At 39.1% G+C, this 25179-nt stretch overlaps 1 protein-coding gene across 1 annotated transcript in view; it reads right to left on the bottom strand.

Moving 5' to 3' along the window:
- Positions 1-25179, bottom strand: part of LOC140229559 (roundabout homolog 2-like) — a 403949-nt gene that overhangs the window by 31824 nt on the left and 346946 nt on the right. The window contains exon 7 of the mRNA XM_072309806.1: positions 270-460. Within this exon, the coding sequence (XP_072165907.1) occupies positions 270-460 (191 nt within the window). The remainder of the gene's footprint in view (positions 1-269; positions 461-25179) is intronic.

The raw sequence follows: 25179 nt of genomic DNA, 5'->3' as shown, positions 1-25179 counted from the left end.
TATCTCTAAGGACTTAGGGTTAGGGTTAAGGTTGTGATAGGATTTTAGGTTTAGTTTGATATTAGGATTATGGTTAGGGTTATGTTTGTGGGTAGAATTCATGTTTGGCTCAGCATGCGGACATTTCGTCAGAGCAATGGTCGCAGGAGCAAATGTCATGGAACCGTCAAAATCATATCCATTAGCGATTTGTCTGGTATCATCACTGCACCATCTATGATAATCTGTAGTGGTGTGAAGTTGTCATGGTGATTTGCATCTTTCCTCACCTGTGAGATGACAAGGTTTCCATCCGGGAGTATTCGTACCCTTGTCCCATCTGCCACCACTGTCTCCCCGTTCCTCTCCCAAGACACCTCTGGGGTGGGGTGCCCCCGGGGAGGGGAGCATTCCAGCACCACCCCCTCTCCTGTCAGGGCCGTGGTATCACTTGGCTCACGGCGAAAGTCACTCCTCAGATCTGGAGGTTGAACAAAATGAAAGAAATGATCCTGGTTAGAGATACGACCTGTTTCACAACATGTGTTGAAAACTAGCCACCATTCCTGGAAATGCAAATTAAGGAAATTCCCCTGGTATGAACATAACTAGTATAGATACATAATGAAATAAGAGATGAAAATATGCCAGCCTGTCTCGTTTGGCAAGGAAAATTTCAACAAATTTTCATCTTGCCCTGTTTCGTCCTAAAATATCACTCACTGCTACTTCGAAAAAGATGACCAATACAAAAGAAAGAATACAAACAAAACCAACTCTGCAAAGACCACGTTAAACCTTATGCATTTCTTTATTTTCACTTTCAGTTTTTCTTTCATTCAAGATAGGTGGAGAGATGAGTGTAAGGAATGATCCTCAAACTCATACAAAGATAAAGATTAATGTGAAACTGTGGATGTGGAAGAGGAGATGACTACCATGGGAACATGACATCAACAGACTCATGGTTTGTATGCAAGTCTTGTCTGTTTGTTCCCAAAACAAGTCTTACATGGATTGAAATATCAAATAAAAATGGAGGGGGGGGGGGCAAATATATCAACATTCCACAAGTTGTTGGTCTTCCTACATGGTAAGGAGGAGGCAAGAATCGTTCCTCCCCCTTGCTGCACGGAGGGGTTTTATTGGGTCTTCAATTAGATAGGGGGAAGCAACTGTCGTCTAGGATGCGACAGCCGATCCTCTGGGTTCGATTGCCACGGATTGATCACCGGTGACAGACACGTTGCAACTCTATCCCACTCAACCTTCTGTTCAACTGCTTCTGCATTCAACGCCATACAACCACAGCATCTCGGCATCTATCTATCTCTTTCTCTCTCTCCCAACTCTCCCCTCTCGCCCGTCCACATCTAAAACACTTTCGTGGATTCCTGAACTTAACACCGGTACCAGGAGAACACAATCCCCCCAGTGCGCTGGCTCCTCTTCCTCCTAATAAAATTCCAATAAAGTTGGGAAGAGAGCGACGAGTTAATCTCCGGGTTTAAGAGCTGTAATTGTCGGTTCGGGAGGGCAATAACAAGTTGGCTGCTCCTCCTCGCGCTGCACAGCAAGTCAGACAAGCAGGCATCAAGATGTCCTGGCATGCAGCCAAAACTATTTTGTTTCAAAACAAGTGTTGATGAATTGTTGTTAAAGACAAGGAAGGTATTGCGAGCTAATTGAAAATCAGCCCAACAATCAGATTGTCTCCAACTTGGCTTTGATTGAAAACTAAAATTTCAAGTGAGGAGAATGAAAGAAAGATAAAGAGAAGAACTTGTAACTGTATTCCAAAAGTCCAATCATCTCAAACATATACAAAATCTTACCTTGCTTTTTTATTTCGTCTTTCCAATGTCTTTTTAGTTTTAGAATTTGAAAACTAATGTAAGCCTGCATGCAAATAAAAATTCTGTGGATGTAGGTTTTTGCCCTTTGTCTCATTGATTGGATGAATTCTCAAAAGTCTCAAAACCAAAGAGTTTCAAATTTTTAGTTAAGAGTTATAAATTGATTTCATGTCATCACAAAAGCTGCTGAATTGAGGTTTTAACTACAATGGTCAAATTGTACACACAGGTAATAAAGTCTGTGAAGAAATTGGATGAGAAAACAGCTACACTGTATGAAGTGAGACTAGGGAAAGCAGTCAAAAAATCTAAAGACAGAGATATAGATCACGGAGAGAGAGAGAGAGATATTGCTCAAAATGGAATAAAATACAATAAAACAGTGAGAATGATAGAAGAATAAAGTGAGGAAAGACTTGAGAAAAAAAAGAGGAGAATATAAGCTTGACATTGTACCAAGGTAAAGTATCATATAGCAAAGAAGCATAATAGGAAGACATGAAGAGAACCAGAATGAGAGAGGCTGTACCCTGTCTACATCTTACATGGAATATGATCTGTAAGATGACATCCATACCTATACAAGAAGTAATGAGTTTTTAACAGGCGGTAAACTAGACTGAGAGGAGAATTTGAAGACGATTGTCCGTCTGTATGTCAGAGATGTATCGCGAGGCTGATATTTGATGAGATGCATCGAAATGATGAGAAGGAGATGTGGTTTTCTGATTTTACCCCAAGACCCATCTTGTAGCAATCAGTGCTCTATGGGAACGAATGAGAGTAAAGGGATGCAGCGGTGGATGTAGAGGAACGCTCCCTTGATCTCGTTGTGAAAGTAGATCTGGAGGGCGAGTTGCTTCTCCCGGCGCTGCAACGTGGCCGTGCCGTTTTCAGCTGGCCAGGTGGTGCAAGCCGCGGTAACGAATCGCTGAAACCGTATATGAAATTACGCGAGCTATTACAAACATTGCTCCCACACTTGCACCAAACTTGACTAGGGCTGGGGGATGGTACAGACTGCGGTGCACCGTCCACTCACCATAGCTCACAGTGAAAGAGAGGAGGTGGGATGAAGGGGGGGGGGGGGAGGAGGAGGGGGAGGAGGAGGGTTGGGGTGAAATAGTATCCATGGACAAAGCTTCTTGTTATTTCAGTAACAATCTCTGAAGGCAGATGCATTAAGATGAAAAATATTGCAACACAAAATTCCAAAGGAGATCTTTCTCTTGCAAGGAATTTCAGGCATTGCATTGTTAATAGTATGTGATTCACAAATTTTTTAACATTTCAAGGATATGGCATGTTAATGAAATGGATAGTCCAACTACCTTTTAGTAGCATGTATGACTAACATGTACATTGCTCAACCTCCCATTGTTCTTCCCTCCCATTCACACCCAATTATTTACTCACAATGTATTTATCAAGTCACATAAAGCTTTGAGTCCGGCATTGTGGCCAAAAAAGTCATTTTTTTTTTTTTTCTGCGGACTCCCACAGATCCCTTCCCTGAGGTAAACATTTCTAAGTGGTCTGCATCCAAGCTGTATGTTCATTTATGGTCTGCATCCATGGCGACTCCCTGCGAAATTTTGAAAATACCAAAATTTCACAGGCTTGGGGCTGTGATTTTGCATTTAACTACAGTTACAAACAGTTACGTCTACTTATAACCGTGCGGATGCCTGTGTCTGTGCTGCGTCTACTACAATATCTGTATCTATTTGTGGTAAACGTAACTCAATGTCAGCGACTGTGTGACTGGAGCTTTACATTCATGTAGGTACATTCTCTTCATCCTGGAAACACATAATTAAATGAAAGCATTTCATAAGTGTCCTATGCCCCAGTAAAGCATTATTTACCATTTGCAGATGAAACAAAAACCCCAGCTTTAGTGCTTCAAAACAGTTTTAAAATGTAAATATGTTGATCAGTAAAATCAATGTTAAGTCATTATTATAATCTAGATTTGCTTTGAATCCTCAGTAAATCACTCGTTCTCCTTCATAAATAAGGGTTTTCTTACTAATTTCTTATCTCTCTCCATATCTTTCTGAGTTTCAGTCCTTCATCCCATTCTGATTTTTGTCTTTCTTTGTTTCAATTCCTTTCTTCCATTCAAATTCTATGTTTTCTCTCAATCCAAACTCATTCTGTCTTCTATCTTCCATCGTTATTTTATCCCGTATCTTTCTCTGTTTCTTTTCTTCTCTCCTCCCTCTGTCTCCTAGACAATTTGAAGACAATCAAAAGGCCAGAGCACGCGGCAGCCTGGGCCGATGGATTGAAAGCGATGCAGTGTTGCTCCCTATTTGCAGAAGAATTAATTCAATTTGCCTCAATTCGGCCCATGATAGCTGCCTTCTTCCAGACTCCAATTGGCAGCATTCACACTCGACCTAAACCTCACCAAAACACATTGCCCTGAATGCTGAACCTATGAGAAGAAGCTTAGTGATACATGTGGCTGCCTAATGAAGATTACTCTTCCTTACCTGCAAATATTTTGTATCTAATTTATCTCAAAGCTTGCTGTTTTAGTCATTTAGATTGAAACTGTTACTTACTGTTGACTTGACACATTAAAATTGTTAAACAATTTTTTCTGTTTTTCAAATCAAGCTAAAGCATCATGTGTTACATGCCAGGAGGGCATTCACTTTCGTCTAAATACATAGAATAACTAAACTCTTATCCTAAACTGTAAAAATGAATTGCAGTTTGTGGATAGTTGTAAAATAGTGCTCAGCACTTATGACACTATATCTACTAGAATCAAGTCAGCCACCTTTATTGCATCAAGAAGCTGTGTAAAGAACAGTTTAGTTTCTCACAGTATAATCTAATATCTTTCATCTCCTTTATTCATTCATCCACAGATGATTCCCTCTCTCTTCCTTTCGTTTCCTTGGTAACAAATATGACTGGTGTGATGGTGTGTGAACAAGATGAGACTAAAAAATGAAGATGCGGGGAAACAAGCATTGATACAGAGATAAACCAGTGAAATCTGAAAATAGCTTGTTGAAAGTGATGATGAATGGGCAAACGCTGTGAATGCCAAACAGGCAGATACGGCTGATCCATCAGCACAGAAACAACAAGACACTACAATAATTCATCTGGCATGGGCCAATATATCCATATTTCCCTATCCACGTTATTTTTTCCCCTCTTAGAAATAAAAACCTGGTGATATTTTCTTCAAACATTTTTAAACATACCTTAGTCATTAAACATAATCGTCTAAACTTTAAAATTGCATAATACATAAGAAAAGTATTTGGTAAATGAAGAAAAAGATGTCTTTATCACAAAACAAGAGATTAAAATAATTATCTCTTCACAGAAGTGACAGAAAGGTTTGCATTAAATTTTTAGATGTGAGATGAAAGCCTTCTGAGTTTTTTCATCTCACAACATTTCTATAAAACAGCATAAAAATTCCATCAGAAAGACAATTTAAGAGGCATTACGATGAAAAAAAAAATAAAGGGGTGGAGTTGATACATTATAAAATATTTCTTTGTTCTCAAGTGATATACAAATACTCTGAGAATTGTTCTTTTAGAATTTGAGGGAAATTAATGGATAAGATGAGTGGACTTTGTTTAGTTCCTGCTACTTCATTGTCATGTGATCTTACAATTAATTGAGTCATTTTGTGTTGCATATGTCAATATTTTGATAGTATATGATAAACATCATAGTAACAGAGGTCACCTACTCTAACTCTCAAAATGGATGACACATTGTACAAACAGTGTTACTGCCATATTCTCCATTAGATATCAAGACTATTCAAAATTGTCATACATATCAGCAAAAATATCAGCAATGGGACACATTGGATTCTCATCTATTCTCATTCCTTTCACATCTTTGTTAGATGCTGGAAAAATACTTTCAAGCAAACAGGTCACTTTGCAGATATGCACGTCACAAATGTAAAGAGGTCCTACCACAAGTGAGACACACTGTACCACAGTGTGAAAAGAGAACTGATTTAGGGGAAAGTAATCTCCGACACCTCTAGTGGATTAGAGAAACTGCTCCAGGTTCCTGCCAGTGTGCTACAAACATCGCATTACTCCCAGAAATCCTCAGAAAGTTCATGCAAATAGAACCTAAACTTCTTGAAAGATTTTATCTGTAATTGGGGAGAGCGAATTCCAGCAATAATAACCCTCACATGAAGAAAAGGCCGTGCGAAAACAAGAAATACTTCTTATTGACAAGGAAGACAAAAAATGAATAGTGGGAGGTGAAGTACCAGGGTGAAACAAATATCAGAATGGAAAGGGATTTGGAAGATGAGATGATCGTCCTATTTTTCTTTCTCTTGAAAGAGTGTTCGTATATTTCATCACTATCCGAGGGGCTGTGTAAACTTATTGCTCCTTTTGCATTCAACCGCGGTGGGGACAAAAAGAAACAGTGAAATGCGTGGTTTCAAACATCTTGAAGGCTGCCCCCAAGTGTCGGCATTGAAACTGATATTGACCTTGAAAACAACCAATAAAACCAGATCAATAGACGACGACCAAAAATAGATACAAAAGGAACAACCTCAGAGAGTGAAATAAAAAAGTTGGATGCCATTATTCCAGCTGTGTTTCATCAACACTTTTGTGGGTTTCTTTGAAACACAATTTATCTGACAGTTGCGGTCTACATCTACCAAGAAAAAGCATGATTAAAGATATGCACTCTTGATAAAATGAAAGTGACTGCACCAGTAGCAATAGATGTTGTTGCTGTTTGGGAAGAATTCAGAAATTTGGAAATGTCCTACAAACAGAATGAAGAAATTGAGCAGGAGTATGTTCCAATTTGACGAATCTAATGTTTTGACTTTGTATTCAAAATGTAAAAGTTATTGTATGGGTACTACTCACTAGAGTCTTCCAATATCAGCATAGTTGCTGATAGTATTTGAGGAGTTATTTGCAGGCAACATTTTGCTTCTGTTTTGTTGATCTTCGAACTGAAAGTCTGGTTGGAAATAAGTTTAAACATGTTATCCTATAGCAGCAGAAGGAAAGAGAACACTGCTTACAGAAATGATCAAATGAAAAGAACAATTCCAATCAGACAACAAATCTACTAATAAAGGTCTGTTTAGCAAACGAGAAGGATGACCAAGTAAGCGAGTCTATTAATCCTCTACCAAATCACAAGATGAAACACTGCCAGTGGTCAGACCGGAGTGCGGTGTGCAGTAAGACCACAGAGCTATAGATTTCTTCCTGCCTCTTCTCTCATCAGGAGGGATAGGCCACAAGGCGAGCAATATATTAACTTGCCGCCAAGTTTCTACATCGGAGACAGAGACGATGGCAGTGAACGCATCCCGTCTCGAGTTTCCCCAACGCCCAACCAGAGGCAGGCAGGCACACTCCCTGTTCTGACAGTGACATGGATACTTAATTGTTGTTTGGAGCAATCTAAACTCGATACTCCAGAAATATGAAAGTCTGTTTCATGTCTACCTCATTTCTTCCCGGAGAATGGAAGGGGCGTCGCTGGCATCATCTCTTCTTCGTCATCAAAAGGAATTTCTGCACCCATCTCCTGGAGGTGAGCAGACTTGCATCGTCCAACTTTGTGCCCTAGCAGCTACAATCTTAGTTCACAGGAATCCTGTGACTGTGTTGGAATCTCTCGAGACTCTGTAATTTACTGAAACTCAATCGCCACAGCCTTTATAAACCAACACCATCTCTCTCCTTTTTCTTTCTCTTCTTCATCATTTTTTTTTTCAAAGCGGCAGAAAGTCTTTTGCCGAGAGGGTAGAGATCCTTTTAAGTGGGCCGACGGTGTGGTACAGAGTGGAACACAGGCAGTAATAAAAGGAGAGGGGAACAGTGCTAGCAGTGGATCGGTTTCAAAATCCACAGCTTGTTTATTGCAATCGATAAATGAAACAATTCGTCAGAATGGCCAGGGCTTTTCTCTGTCTGCGGGGTACGAGCACACCCTTCATCTACATAGAGGCGGAACCAGTATGCTAAAATAACGGCCTCCATTGAGACCTGCTCTCAAGACATGATGAAAGTGTTGTAATGGTTAGAGGAAATACCCCATAAAAGAGATAGGATGTTGCTTAAGTGCGTTTTAATAATGTCGTCAACATCATCATGTAGATCATTGCCTGGAGCCAGAACAAAGTTTGAGAAATTGGAGCTGCAAATATTTTGCCAATATGGCCCTTTCATCTCCCACTCGGATATTCAGCACACATGGATTCCCTTTCTCCCTATCAGGTTTTCTCAATCATGCAAACTGGGGATCAGACAATTGTTGTTTAAGCTCTCTTTTTAAAAGGGTAGAACACTGGAGAAAATGTTTGGGATGAACAGAGAAAATACAAAAAGTTAGGGCACTGGAAAAGCACACACATTTCTTGAGCAATAATTCTGTTATGTTTGAAGAATGTAATGATCAAAGGTGTTAAAGTATATAATGTGTAAAATGTATGTATCTCATGTGTCTTACACATATAACAACAATGTAAGTATATTTTCTCATGTATTTGGAAAATATTGTTCAACTTCTTGTCAGATAAAAGTTGTCAAACAATTCCACTCCCATCTTCAACAGTCAAAGCAGAATATATCGAAAATACATATCCGAATGCTCAAGACTCTACATTCACTCAATGTAATTGCACAGTGGACACTGAAATATGACTGGCTCAGATTGAATTACAAGCCCCATAATTACATACGGTTCGACCTCGATTATCCGGCCATGTCGGGACCGGCGCTCATCCGGATAAGCGAATTGGCCGGATATGGGAGACCCAATGTTGATATATATAGCTGCCGTCCAAGCTGCCGTCCCAGTACACTGGCAGCTAGACAGGTAGCGTTTCCCGCAACGGGGTGTAATCTATGCTAGCCTGCGCAAAATTGTAGTCCCTTCTTCACAAAAATAAAGTATAATTATCTTTATGTAAACATCATACACGTTTTGCCTCAGATATTGAGAAACAGATCCATGAAAACATGTAAAGTCACTGTTTTTTTCTCAGTTTTTGGATGAAAAAAACAAAGTCCTTCACTGCGTGAACGCGTCCGGATAATAGATATTTCCGGATAAAAGGAGGCCGGATAATCGAGGTGGAACTGTACTGAAGAAAAAGGAAAATTGAGGTTTACCATGTATACCTTCTCTTCATAAATGTATATACTAATATGTTTATTCAATTACTTTTGTATTGATTTTAGAGGATGTGTTTATTTCCTTCCTTGCTCACTTTTTATGCGATTCATGCTGCAGATCCATACACTCAGAAAAAAAAAGTTTATGAATTTGTTGTAAAAAGCTGGAAAAAATGGGGGTAAAATGGTGGATTGAGGTATATGAAGCGTGAGAGGTAAAGTGTCCATTAAAGTGCAGTGACTCCGCACAGAAAGACAGGTAGATCTCGGGCTGAGAAGAGGAGCGGAGGAATAATGGCAAAAAGGAGTTTAATGCTGGGAAAAAAATAGGGTGAGCAAACAATAGAAAGAGATTTCAAAAACAGGTTCCTATATGATCATAGCAGCTACCAGGGGAACAGTACACTCCAGAAATAGAATTTCTAACTGCAGAAGGATGAATAATTCATATTTTTGCAAAGATATCTTGTTTTTGTCCACTGACAGGTACTACAGTAATTGTAAAATCTAGTCAGTGCTCATAAACATCAACAAAAAAGGTTTAGATTATTTTCAATTGAGAGAATATGATAGCTGTTTCAAATCAAGATTGATTTTTTCATCTTTTCCTAAATTGATATTCAATGACAAATTGACAAACAACTCCTATGAATCAATTGCTATATGTTTACCATATATTTTATAGAAAATATGACAATAAGTCTGATTTGAGTTTTTGTTCAGAAATTACAACATAACCAAGTAATACCTATTCTACATTCCTCATGAGCTTGCACATCCTTTCAATATTTTAACAACTGAAACTTGTGTTCTTTACACAGGTGAATTTAGCGCAAGACATGACATGACACATTTTCTGCATAAAATTTGAGGTACTTTAAATAAACTAACCACAACCATGTGTATGCAGCAGTTAACTATACACTAGAGCTCTGCACTCATTTTCGTTCAATGAAAAGTAAAGGAAATACTACCCCCCCCCCCCAACAAAATATGATAGCTTGATAATAATCTCTCAGGGACTGAACCATTTTTTTGACACACCCTGTACATTTCCTCTTCAGAGGTATGACAGATGGATGAGTGTGATGGAGCGAGCTACACCTATTGGTCCAGAAATAATTACCTCTTATGTTATTAAACACACAGAAGAATGAAGCCACACCAAGCTATCTCCCCGCCCCTCTCACCCGCCCTCATACCTGACTCCCTGCCCTGTTCACACCATGATTTTAATCCCGAATACAAATGGCTCTGTCCACTTGAGGAAACTCTCCATTGCTATCTTTTTCTCTCTCACTGGCAGACTCAGGTCCCCAAAATCAAAGTAATATGAGTTTTCATACCTTGATGTTGGTAGGCAACTATTTCAGGTATGTCAGGTCTATCTGGCCAGACTATAAGTCATTTATGAAGTTAGCAAAATATGCCTTTTACATATTAAGATTAAACTTGATGAGAGTGTATTGCATTTGGTAATCATTTTCCTTTGAAATTCTCCCATTTCTCCTCCACCCCCCCCCCCCAAAGAAAAGATAATGAACAGAGTCTTATCCTCTATTTCATTGGCACAAGAAGGACATTTTTTACTTGATAAAAAAAGATATGTAAAGATTTTTTTTTGAGAGAGAGAGAGAGAGTCTCAGAAAAAGGCTGCATGCGCACATCATAAAATCCACTTCGAATTTCTTGTTTATGCAACTTTTCCATGTTATGATTTTCTTTACATTTATAATCTCTGAAGTTATCACATCTGAAGAGATTTAATTATTGCATATATTTTCTTTCTACATGTTAATAAAGTAAGGTGAAAAAAGGTGATGCTAAATATAGGCATTACCATTACTTGTTATTTCTGGAGTTTGATTAGTTCTGAATTTCTTAGCAGACCTAAGCAGTGATCACAATGAAACACAGCAAACTCTACGTGCAGGTACTCAGTGTGAATAGGGCTCCCTCGTGTGCCAAAGAGGTTGCAGAGTGGGCGCTCAATAGCGAGCGGTTGCCTTCATGGTAGGGTGGGCAAAGAAAACATGGCCAGCCTGACGCAGAATGGACTCGCAAACCCTTGGCAAGCAGCCTAAGAGAGCGCTGTTGCGGCACAACACAATGAGATCTGTGGAATAGCAACTGCTTAATTGACGAAAACTTCTGACAGCATAGAGGGGGAGTAGGATCCAAAAGCATTCTTGCCTTCAAATAATGGCAGGTTGCGTGTTTTCTTTAGTATAACAAAGAGCAGGCTGTGCAGTTCCAGGAATATAAAGGAAAAGGTAAAAAGATGGCACTTTTTCACAAGATTTTAATTGGAAGATTATAAGGTGAGTGGGTGCTGTGGAAGGAGGAGGGAGGTTTGATGAATTTATGACGAATTGGAATTCAATTAACCAGAGGCTATGACCCTCCTAAATCTCCTTTAAGTTACGTATCGCTTGATTAAACGTGTTCAGGGTAATGGCTGGAGAATGGGAAAACATAATGGCATCAAGCAAGTCTCGTGGGGAATGACGATAACTTTGTCGTGGAGGAAACGCTTGTCACTATTTCAACCTTTTGTTTCCAAGAAAGATGATGCAGACCCTGATCGTAGATTCAAAGAGCATTAAATGACCATAGGGCAACAAAAAAATGTTTGTGTTTTGTATCAAAATATTGCTTCTGTGTCCCACCTTTTATTTGTGAACAAGTAAATGTACTTTTAAAGAAACATATGTTTTAATTAGTAAAAAGAAGCCGCTGACTACTACAAGTGTGTATATCATTTACTTCAGAGAGAATAAACGGGAAATGTTACTTTTTGCAAACTGAGGTGAAAATGCTAGTTCTCTCTTTCATGCTGAAAATATTGTGGAATTCTAGTGAGAATATATATTTTTCAAGTGGAAATGCTTGATATTCTTGTGCTGGATTTAAAAAGCCGGAAACTGTCATGGAAGTATCGAAAGCAAGTATTTACCTGTAGACTGATGTGTGACAACTGAATATCTTAACTGCAGGTACAATTTCTTATCTCTCTGTAGGAATCTATGAAAGCCAGATTGTCCTGATTGTACGAGAATACCTTGACACCATGGTGCTGAGGTTGTCAAAATAACACATCTTATTTTTACTCTTACCAGCACAATACCATTCATTTAATCCAAAGGCTCATGTATACAAAGAGATGGTAAGAAAACCCAATCTTCACTTGTTGATAAAACATGTGGTCAGCTAGAGATCAATGGAACTCTTGTCTGACTTGCACAAACATCCTTCTTTAAGGAAATGGACTGCAACAAACATGAAATACTTGTGCATTCTCCACTAGATTTAAGTCACAATGTGCACAAAGCACATGGGTAGGATTTGGGACACAGGTTGCTTTTTATTATTATTTTTACATTTATAGCATGAAAGGAATGTTTTGTAAGTTTTAGATAGGAATACCTTGGTACAGATTCATTATACAAACTAATACACGAGTACACATTCACATCATAATACAGTTGATATTAAGACAATGAAATAGTAGGGCCTACAAATTGTGAATTTAAGGGCTTTTTGGATTTATTGGAGTCAGTAATCTTGTTGGTAAGGTAGACTTGTTATCGCGTCAAGGCATCTCAGATACCAAAGACTTTGCCCATAGAACCATGTAACAGTCAATGAGTCTTGAACACTGATCCTTGTGGCCAGGAGTCTGCAGGTCAGCAAAATGCAGCTATATCTTGGGTTGATGGAGAGGATCAAATGTTGGCTGAAGTCTGCATCAATCCTTATCATCATAAGATCACTGTTTTTAGATAAGTTTTCTAGGATCAGTGAACATAATCTGATTACTACCACCATTATCATTCTCTTAATTCTTAATGTTATTATTAATGTCATTATTGTTGTAATTCTCCCTGTCATTACCTAGATTCCTTCCTACGTTTTCATTATCTCCATCGTCATCTTCATTATCAATTCCTACCATCTCCTTCATCTTTACCACTGCTAATATTTTCTGCACCATTAAATCATCATTACCATAACTGTCATTTCTATCACCATCACCATCATCATCATCATCACCATCCTCATTACTGCAATCTTTGGCCCACGGCTCTTTGGTGATCCTCTTTATTTCTGTAGAGTACCAGAAACAACCAATGAGAGCCAAGCTGATCAAAACAGAAGCCTTCAAGATAGAGGAGCAGCAAGCTGCTAATCCTGGCTGCATGCCTCGCACCCATGTACCAAAGTTTTGGCACCTCCCATGATGCCTCGACGACGACGGCCCACAACCCGTTTATCTCCGGGTAAAACCCTCCGTGTGGTAATCTCCTTGTGAGTCACTGCAGCATTCAGTGAGGGCAGGTGATACCTCACCAAGGGTGTATGGATTTTTGACACTTGCCCCATGGTCATTCCCCTTTGTTGCTGACAGTCCACTGGTAAATTTAAGTGCACCCCTGTCCAGATTGAATAATGAGTATGTTTTGGCTGATTGGTACTGGTAGAGAACAGATGGGCAGAAGAGACCAGAGGAGACCCAAGGGTGGTGGGTGATTAGATTAGCGCCCCCTAGCGCGTTTTACATACATTTATCATTCTCGGTATATGCATGAAATGTTGAAATGTCACAGTTTATTGCAACATCTATCTGGTCAATAGTTTTATATTTTTCTTGATGTAATGAAACCTGGTTTACACATACAGAAATATATTGAAAAACAGAGATCATATATTACAGATGAAGAGAAGTTACAGCATAATGAGATGAGAGAAAAAACTGTCAAACTGAAGCAGAATGAGTGGAGGGTGAAATAAAAAAGACAAAATGGAAAGGGCAAAAAAAAAAAAAAATTGTAAAAGTTTTATTTCGATATTTTCATGAATGAGGAGGTCACAGAAATTTTCATGAGATGCTGTTTTTGCAATTTGATACCGAGGCTATCGTAAGTGCCTACTGCTTTATTTGTATTGGGTTATATTTTCACGAGTTGTTAAATTAGTGGCCCAAATTCAAGGAAATTAAACCCTTGCATTACGGCATTAACTAATCAATAGAAATTTAGCTGAGATTAGAACAAATCTTTCTAAGACACAGGATAGGTTACTTTCTAATAAGACTTTATAGTATGAAACTGAAAGTAATGCCTGAAATAATATGATATCCCATTCATGTAGAATATTGGCAAAGTATGGATAAAAGTTTTGTTTTCAGAGAAACACTCTAAGCTTAAATCAAAAACAATTGATGAAACATATATCTTTTAAATTAAAGCTGAACACCTATATGGACTAACTCTTTCACTTTTCTTTGAATGAAGCATCAAAATCTGAAGCTAATATTATAGACACCAGTTAAATGCCGACAATCTTGCTACCCCCCCCCCCCCCCCACGTACAAACACCCAATGACATTTAAAGCAATTGTGGCCAGCCTAGCTACCATCTTCCCCATTGGCTGAGCCTCATGCATATGGATGATCACAGTTACCCTATCCTGTGACATCTATCCGTGGGCCAGGGGTGTAACCGAGATGGCAATACGTGGATTATTTCATACCGCACCCATCAATTGCAATTCATGTCACACATGGTCCATTTTCATAATTGGCAATTGCAGAAAAGAGTTTACAGAGACCAAAAAAGGGGGCGACTGGTCACCTATTTGTGTCTTCCTTTTTTTTTTCTCTCTCTTGATCCTTAGGTCCAATTTGATACTTCCTTGGCTTAGTCTTTACACATCTTTTTTTTTCTTTATGTGTGTGTATAATTCTCTGCCATTTCGACGTCTACTGCTGATTAAACCTGGTAAGAGCTGAGGTTGGATGTTGGATGGGATGAATTTTTCCCATTTATGAAGGATCCGAGGACGAGTTGAGTGTTCGGTTGAGTGAATGGCTCGATTATCTTGATTGGATGGTTGCAAATTAGTGCCCCTACCTGGCAAGCTGTGCACGTGTGCAATAGTCTTCTGACACATCCTGGTAGTAATAGTGAGACAGGTGCTTTCCTTAATCAACAGGTAAGACCAGATGCCCGCTGAGCAATAACATGCAAAATCAATACAACAGCTCTCTGGAGGATGCTGTTATATTTACTCAAAAATTAATCGTTGAAAAACTATAAGAGATTTATTGCTAGATATCTCATATTCATATCGACAGAATTATTATGCACTAAATATCAACCCACTGAAGCATACTGCCGAAGCCTCACTGCCAGATAGTATGCAAAAAAGTTTGATAAACCATGTATGATAACATTAATATTCTTTGGGGCTTATGATAGGCTCTTTCCAAATTTATTTCAGCATTACTTGGGGACAAGCAAACTTTCATAATTATTGTGGTCCTAAGGATAACAGCTCTTATTTGTTCAATCTAAAGGCATGAGGTCTGAAACAGGAATGGGCTAAAAGGTGATAGTGGTTTTTTTTCCTCTCATATAACAGTCTCATTCCTTTTTTTCCCCCATTTGATGTTCATATTAGTACAGAGTAAGCATATACTCTTATTCATAGCAAGTAACAACAAAAAGGACATTTTGAGATAACTACACTTTTATGCAGATCAAGTTTTCTTCACGGCGATAGTGAGCTGTCCAGATCTGTTTTACGAGAACATGGTGGAAATTGATGCAATATATTGCCTTTAACTCTGCATTCTAACATTTTTATACCTAGTTTTATCCCTTCCTGCAAACTGTATGCCTTTTGCATTGTTAAATGCTCATGCGCATCCTACCAGTACACAAGATTGATTGAAATCAAACAAAATCCCTTGTGTTGATCTGAGGTCATATGAAGACACTTTTTGGATGGCACACTATATACTCACAGATCCTGCTATTTGTCATCACTGCGGTTCACCCAAGATATTTATACAAGCAATCAATGGGCTACCAATAGAAGAAAGGATTCTACTAAAATTGCCAGAAAACAGAAATATTGTCCTTCCTCTCCTGCCAACCATGCCAAGAAGAAAAAAGAAAGTTTTGGTGTTTATCCATGCAGTTTTGTGTTTAATCTGATTACAAATATTCTAGAAATCCGACTCCTCCTGCTTTAGGTCATCCGGAAGAGTGATTTCACAGGACCAGTGTTCTGAGTTGAAAAGAAGGGGAAAAAAAATCTTCAAGATTGGGGGAGAAATCACCATAATGCAAACAATTAAGGCATGAAAACAATCTGAACACGGAAAAGTCTTGTTCTGTATCGATCTTCGCATGGGACGACATAAATGAACTGCCATGTTGTTGTAAGTAGGTGCCCCCATGCACCTACCGAGAACCCTTGGCGAAATTTGAGCTCCTCCGTGGCTCGTGGAAACAGGAAAAGTGATTTAGCGCGCAGAGTAATCCCCACCCCTGGTCACGACAACACTTTCACCTCAAATTCAGCGCTGCCCCCTAGAGTCAACAAACTCCCCACTCTCCTTGGCTGTGGAAACATCTGCCACAGCTTCGCGCACTTCCCACCATGCGGGCCACGTGCGGACGAGCGCTGCAATTCCCTTTTCTTGATTTTCTTCTTCTATTTTTTTATTAAAATGCTATTAATGCTGAAATAACAGGCCATTGTTGTATATACTGTTGAGCGGTCTTTGAGTATTGTTCTTCGTTAGTACTTCTAACGAGCTATGCCTACGGTCACCACTGGAAGCTGCCAGAAGAACGTGTTGAGCGTCTTCCCACAGTTCTCTCAGGAAACGTGCCAATCTCATCTTATCTTCTAAAAGCTTGCACCAGCTATGGTCCCATCTCATTCAAAAATACCCTAATTTCATCTCATCACACACTGTAGGTACTGAAACATACAAAGAAAGAAAGAAAAAAATACATGTAGCTAAGAATCACAGATGTATACTGTGAGTCTTGAACTCATTTCAGTGACATCTAGATATACACTAAATCCACATATGGGGGGTTAACCATAGTTTCTTTCTGGCTGCTTCTTTAAATAGATTCCATAGCTATCCATTTAATTTTTAGAATAGATGATGCAACCCATAGCTATGACTTTAAACTACATGGACTGCTAGTGTAAATTCTTGAGAAAATAAATTTGCGTGGCATACTAAAGGTTGGTTAATTGGAGTGGCTGTTAAACTTGAAGTAGTCCTTGCTGCACAGAAAGTTATGTGCACAATCACTGTTTTCATGAATCGACATGTCATACAAGTTCTTTTCAAGTATTCTATCATTTAATTCTATGATTGCAAATATGTGTTCTATTGTATGTTCATCAATGCAAATGATAAAGGTCATGCTTGTTATTCTGGTGATGGGATAAACTTTGCTTGATATACCTGTTCTGCTGTGGTCTCAATCTCAGTGCTTTGTATGTGACCACCTTGCTTTTCACTTGTCATTATTATGCAATTCTGCTCATAATTTGCACAGAAACACTCACATTAAACTCCATGTTGCCTTTTTGACTCTCGGAACTCTTAATGGTTTTAGCAGCCACGCTTGTAACATGCCTTAATTGTTGCTTTGTCTGCATTACTTGCAAACACAGTCAGCACCATTGGCAGACAACAACAATCTAAACTAAATCCCAAATCTTTAACACTCATTACGATTGATCAAAGTCTAGACTGCCGATGAAAAACAACAACTATGTGATTGGTCTCCTGTCTTTGGGACTATGGTTGCTAATCTGGCCCGAGTCATCTGCAGTGATTAATAATTAGTAGAAAATACTCATTAAGTTGATTCAATTATGCCAGCAATGGAGGAAATAATTTGCTTTTGCTTGTTGGAATCTGATGACTTTCATACTCAGGTAATACAGACCTTGAAGACGGATCATCATCATCCAATGAGTCTCAAGCAAGAGAAAGAATGAAATGAAATGAAAATCTATAGAGAAACGAATGCATGCTTGATGCTTGAAGGAAATGAATGCCCAAATTGCGAGTGTCTTAATTCAAGCGTTCCCCAATCAAATAGCTCATCAGATACCAGATAATTCAAAGTAGAGATGAAGTAATTTTTTTCAAATGAGATTGTTTGTCTGTCATTTATTTCAATGCTATCTGAGACATCGCAATGTGACACGTTGATTTGTTTCCATGATCATGGTGTAATCAAGTACATCACATGGACAAGACATATCTTAAGATTATCAATAAATACGAATGGCTAACTAACAAAATGTGCATGTAGCATTCTTTAACCCTTTAACATAAGATGGAATTCTTGGGCTTAGATTACATCAGGCAAATTTCATCGCTGATTAAGTGTGCACACATCTTGTCATTCTTTCAATTAACACATACCATGTTACAGTTCCACTCTAGGGTCATTGGGCTGCTGAGGTATGCAAGTTTAAACATCTCTAACTCGCTTAGGACGGATGCAGACAATTTGCAAACAGTTCGTTGACTTGATCGCAAGGCTGAGAATGACAAACATATTGGAATTCTTTTCTTCTTATTGAGGCCATCGTCATCCCAGCACAGTAATTGATGGATGGTACTCCGTGGCTCTATCCCAACTTAACGTCCTCATTAGACCCCCACGCCTGGCGGAGAATTGTGACAAACATTTCCCCGATGCACAGAGACATCTCGCGCTTCCTTCTCCTCGACCACCAGTCTCCAGCTTGTCCTCCATCTTCCTCCAACATCCCTCTCCCCCTCTCAACATCCCTCCTACCAAATGAACTTATGTTCCTCCTTGGGAGAAGGCACACTTAACCCTTCCACCCCCGGCCCTCCCCCATTCCCCAGCTTTCTGAACTCGGGATGCTCTAGTAGCTGACTGGGATGGGGTTTAAGTCCACTAAATTGCAGTGGTGGAAAATAAAGCTAATGCAATATTCCTCTGATGAGGAGAGACAGTCCCTAATGTTTGTGACCCATCTAGGAATGGCAGACAAAGTGTCTACAGATACATTAGATACCCTAGCCTGGGAATTCATAGCTTCTCCATCACTCCAGGCACTCCACTATTGAAAAGGGCACCACTTTTAGTGCCACACTTTAAAAGGGGAGGCCTGAACACACAAACAAATCATCACAGTCCATGATAGCTCTCCTGCATTAACCTGTGGTCTTTCAGGCTCAATATTTCCTGGGTCATATTCTCCCACATGTTTATGGCGAGATAAAATTGGACCATATCTAAAGAGTTAACTGAACAACTTTGAGAGCTTAGAGAGAAACTTTATCCCTTCCTCTTTGATCGTAAATGTCATCCAATCCTCGGAAGGCAAAGATATTACCCTAGCTTATATATCTGTTAATCAAAAAAAAAAAAAAAAATGGGGCACTTTGCTTTTTCATATCTCAGTGTTTATATAATATAAACTTTAATGACCTGCAATTCACTTCACTTTACTCCCACATTTTGCCCTTTGAAGTGAGAAGAAACAAAATTTTTATCTGTCTGTTTGGGAGATGGCATAGAAGCTGTCCATCAACTTTCACAGAATAGCTGCGATCTGGTTTCTAGTTACACCAGCTGCACCAACATTCAATGATACTGATTGTGACTCACTTTTTTTTTTTCATTACCAATGACCAGTTTTCAGTTGATATGCCACAAGTTTGCTGATAATAAATGTGAACATATCATGGGAATCAGAGGGAATTCTACTGAAATGGCTGGGAATCACAGTTGAAAATTTAGAAACTCACATTTGTACGTTCACTGACATTTTGTGGACTTTTACCGTTGAACTGTATTTCTTGCTAAATCAGTATTGACTGTTAACCAGTTGAAGACGAGTCCCGAGTATACTCGGACTTGCAAGTGTGTATGGGAAATGTGTGTTGTAGCAAAATCAGCTCATCCTCAATGGGTTAAGCAATGCTGCACACTGGCACTGGTCCGATGGTCCAGGACCAGTGAAAATCACTGTCGAACCAGTAACAACCAGGAATGGACCAGTAAAAGAAGTTGGACCAGTAGAAAAAATGGATTAGTATGCAGCCCTGGGTTAAGGTAAGATCCAGACTCGCATGGCCGTTGATGCTCCCAGGGAACTTTGCTAACAGAATTTTGTATGAAACAATAAGACATTCCACATCAACAAAGCATCTCAGTAGGATGAAGCTTAATAGAATGCCAACTAGATATCTCTGAAAGAACATTTTGACACTATCTGCACAAAAAAAAAGGAGAATACTTGAGGAAAGGCTGTCATGTTACTCCTCAGTCCCACCTATGGACAGTGGACTTAAGTGGGCAACGTGAGAAGTTGGCGCCAAAACACTGGATGAATTTTGATGAGATTGTAAACTGAGCAATTTTAGCTGCTTGTGCCAACAATTTGCATACTCCTATTCTTAGGAAAGCAACATTTGATGCATTAATGTCTGCGTCTCACACAACATCAGCGACCCCCATATCCTCCATCCTCCCTGTATGCCACACTACCCTTCTCTACCCCTCAGGGGGTACATTATCTCTCAGGTAAGAGTGTCAGCCCTAGGCGGAGACCACCACACTGCTTACTCCCCCAAACTCAATCTGTACAGCTAATCTTTGTAGATGGATACTCTTTAAGTTTGACCGTGCCACTCTTCTCCTAAATGCTGCCTTAGCATAAATTCAATCTGATTTTGCATCAGCAAACATGTTTTACTTCGAGTCTTTCACGTTTAAAGTGGAAACACTATAACCCTAAAGTGATATTCCTTTTAGTTTCAGCCCCTGACAAAAGGCCAGAGGTACAGGGCAACCTTGAACTCCACTGTAAGTAAAGAACTTCTTGAATGCCCCATCCTCTGACCGAGATGCGCTCCTCCCGGTTGGCGTTGCCATGCCCTGTCTCCGCTCATCCATCTCGTTGCCGTTGGAGAGCCCCCGGGCACAAATTTTACCCCTAACTGACATGGAAGCTGTTTTAATGAAATCCCATGCCTTTGTACATGGGGCAGGGGAGTGGCGGGGAGCCACGGGGGGCATAATGTTTAATTGATAAAACAAGAGCTGAGTTTAGAACTGGGATGATGGGGAAAAGAGGAGGCTGACAGCTCTTCCTTTAATTTGATCCCTGTCAAAACATTGTCTTGTCTGTCAAGCAAAGCGACAGGGGGACACTGCAAACTTCCTCTTGTTCTCACATACATGCTCTTCCATAATGAAAAGAAAAAAAAAGAATTGAACAGGCATTTCATGAAATCTTACTACAGCCCCTATATTTACTAGTGATGAGCTCAGAACAGTTTCTTCCATTTTGCAAATGAATTACGTTTCACATATACACACACCAACCCACCCACAAACAAACAATTAAACACATAAGCCAAACCATCAAGCATTTCTCTATTGTTCCACCATATGTCACAGACCACAAGCAATGCTTGAAAAAATGGCACATGAAAGTGCATCTACAACACAGTCTAAAATGCATTTTTTGCTCTGTTTTTATTTCTAATGATTTTGAGATATCCCTCTACAAAAAAATCCAGCGAAAGTGGAGGATTGTGATTTATGATTTATGACTTCTTTATATCCTCCTGTACCACCTTTATCAAACTCTGACCCCCACACACGGTCCAGCAGGAAAATTTCATGAATTGACTGTGACTGAAGCCGATGCTTGGGAGGCCTAGAGTCAGACACATCCTATCAGGAAGCCCCTGGATCAATTTTCTACCAGCTTAGGCGGCCATCAAGCCTCGGCATGCCGGGGTCTCATCCTAAACGTCAGGGAGACTAGACAACCCCATGTAGCTCCATTAGAGACGCAGAGTTGAAGATTTGACATATGACCTTCTTCCCTGGATGAGCTTGCAAAGGAAGATGTTGTTGCATTTTTCAGGTATTACATGAAGAATATCTGTTATCTTTTTTTATCCTTTTTTTTTAATGGATCATTGATGTTCTCAATTGGCCTGAAGATGAGATGCAGATTTTATAACCCAAAACCTGCAAGATATGAAATTTCTTCAGGCCTTGGGCAGGAACCATCTGGTTACCACAAGGAAGAGGTTAATAAGCTACAGAGCCAATTACCCAAAAAAAAAAAAAAATGAATTGTAAGTCAGGTCATCATCATTATGAACTGCATAAAAAAAAAATCAGCAAAGGATCATACATCACTCATAACTTACGTTATCAATGTCACTCTGATAAACTGGGTTTCTATATCTGAAGAAAATAGACACAATACATTTGGACAATTTCAGTTTCTGCTGCTTAATGTATTGATAGTTTAAGCATTACTTACACATCTTCTTCCAACAACAAATCAAATCTAGTGGATGTGGATGTAAGAATAGGGGAACACAAATCAGACCTTCTCTCGTCAACTCTAAGAACATTATTAAAATGTTAGTAAATCTACTGTGACATCATTATCTTCATCCTGAATTTTGTGATTGTCTGTGGCAACCAGTTTTGCCACTTTTCCACAAGCTTAATATCCCATTGAAGACGATTTGATTTTGCTACAGTATGCATTTCCTACAGACACCTGCTTGAGTATACTTGGGACTCGTCCCCAAAGGGTTAAGAAGTGATGTACAGAGGACTTGACTAGATTATTCTGACAAAATTTTCAGACTAAGGCACATATTCTCACCTCTACTTCAAGAAACAAGAAAATGATGTGAGGTATAACTGTTTGCTTGAGACACATAAGCCAAAATGAAATGATGAAGTTAAGTGCATTTTCTATGGAATACAGTGAACCAGTTTCAGTTTCATTAATACGTAGCAAAAACTTTTAGAAGAGGAAATAGAAAAAAGAGAAAGAGTTGCATCCTAGTGCTTCCATTCAAGGAGATAAACCATGCCAGGAGTTAAGCCTCTTGTTGATAAGCACTCGGGCACCCTTGTACCCCTAAGTGGTGTCTGAGGGGGCGTTTCATCACCCCATTCAGTGCACCCAGAGACCCTCTCAAGAGGAGAGTGGCTCCTTCACTACCATCACTCACACTGAGAGCTGTCAGGACAGCGCGCTGCCTCCATATACCAACCTTTGCAACCGGGAGGATAGAATATTGATGTTTTGTTTCCATTGTATGTCTCTATGACGAACATAGTTTTACTCTGTCTACAGTAAATGTTTCTACAATCTTAAAGAAGATGCTTCTAGCGTAAACTCTGTCTACAGTAAATGTTTCTACAATTTTAAAGAAAATGCTTCTAGCGCAAACTCTGTCTACAGTAAATGTTTCTACAATTTTAAAGAAGATGCTTTCAGCACAACACAATAAACTCTTCATATGTCAACTTCCACATCAGTGTTAACCCATTCCATACTGAATTCTGAAATGCCCATAGACTTTAATACACAGGCCACCAGGTTTCTGTAGGAAACTAGTTAACATTGGGGCATCTCTACAATCCTATATTTTGATCTTTGATGCCCTTTTAGGAGGGGTTACATTCAACACCATGGTTATTGAAGATCAAACACTGTGCTATTTTCATAATTTGCTTGAGTAAATGGTATATAAAAACCCTTCAGACATACCACTCAAAATCATTAGTCCTTCCTGGCCAAAACTGCATGAAAACTTAATTGACTAGCTAAACATGAGTTTGAAAACAATGTTTGGGATTAACATGGCCAAGTATGCTTTTACACTTAAAATATCAACTTTCTCCGCATAAATCATATTTCCATATACATTACAAACAAGTTCTTTACTAACTGTAAAATTCTTCGTTTTTCCCCCATTTAATCACTTTCAACTTAAAATAAGACTGTTTTTTAAGTTTGCTGTGGAGAGGTCATGGAGGTCAGATGATTGATTTAGCCAAAGTCAAACGAACTTCCTAAAGAATTTCTCTGTAAAATTTCTTGGCAGTGATCTGAGTTACTTGGCTCAGGAAGAGCAAAGGTAATTGTTACAAAGCCCTTAAACTGAGCCCGCAGCTAATTGGCGGGGAAGGAATAAAAAAGAGATGTTTTCCGCAAAACTTGAAACTGCTGTTGATGAGCAACAAAAGAGCCCTCTTCTCAGCCACAGCAGCATTCATGGGTCAGCCATTATCTACTTAGGGTTTTAGATAATCCTATACCGAGTTTCAATGGGGACCATTTGGAAGAGTAATGGGCTCAGGGAAGTACTAGATTGGGAGGTCTGGGCTGGTACAAGAAAGGTACCGTTATCTACCACTTTACTTTGGAAGTGCCCCCAAGCAATACACAGATGTGGTGAGAGATTGGTATAGTTCCTCTTTTTTTGTCATTCATTTCTTGATATATCCTTGTGCTACCATGTTTGTACTTGGTGTGAACTCTGCCCATGGGGGGGGGGGGGGGGGAGACATTTCACAAGGGTAAATGTTTTTATTGACAAGATAGAAGGACTGCACCAAGGCAATACTGAAGCCAAACATGAGGGAAGACATGTTACCAAGGAGTATATCTGACTGAGAGAAATGAAACATTATCTTTCATGTCTCACATTTATCATAAGTCAGAAAAAAAATAGGTAATAAATCATCTGACTTTTGTATGTGTAGAGCTTTATCAAAAATTCTGTGGCTTAAACAAATTGGCAGTACATGACAAGCATAGATTTGGAGGAAACTTCATCTATAAGCATTCATTTATTTAAAAAAAAAAGTATTACTCAGAGTTTATTTCAAACTAAACATTAGCTAAGCAATTAAAACTGAAAAAATTCTTAAATTTCCCATTTAACAAAGAAAAGACCTACAGCAGCCTGAATTTGTCCAATTCAATGATCTATTTTTAAATACTTTTATGTACCATTACAGTCTGCAATAACTGTCAGGACAGGCTTAACATGATGATGCTGATACTGATCGACAGAGAGGTAATATCTGCTAGAGACAGTATAAAACAAATACAAACTATAATCTTAAGATCAATCATAGAAGAATGACTGACTCGTCATTTGAGTGTGGCATGGACGTAGTCCACTCATGGTATCCAGTTCAAATGGTTCCATGACATTTGCTCCTGCGAATAATTGCTCCCATGAAATATCTGCATGCTAAGTCAAACATAAATTTTACCCACAAACATAACCCTTACCGTAATCCTACTCCTCACATCAAACTAAACCTAAGACCCGATCAAAATCCTAACCCTAAGTCCTCAAAGAAAATAAGACTGGGGCGATTGTCGCAAGAGCAAATGTCATGTCAAAAGTTCAAATAAGACCTGCACATATAAATGACATTCAAAGGGTTAAGATGAGGAGGATGAAAGAGACCCAAGCAGCTGACCCATTCACCAATATGAGCAGCAGCGTATTTTGCCA

Source organism: Diadema setosum, chromosome 6, assembly GCF_964275005.1.
Source record: "Diadema setosum chromosome 6, eeDiaSeto1, whole genome shotgun sequence".
Lineage (NCBI taxonomy): Eukaryota > Metazoa > Echinodermata > Echinoidea > Diadematoida > Diadematidae > Diadema > Diadema setosum.
The sequence above is the reverse complement of the archived record's forward strand: the minus strand, read 5'-3'. Positions and strand labels throughout refer to the sequence as shown.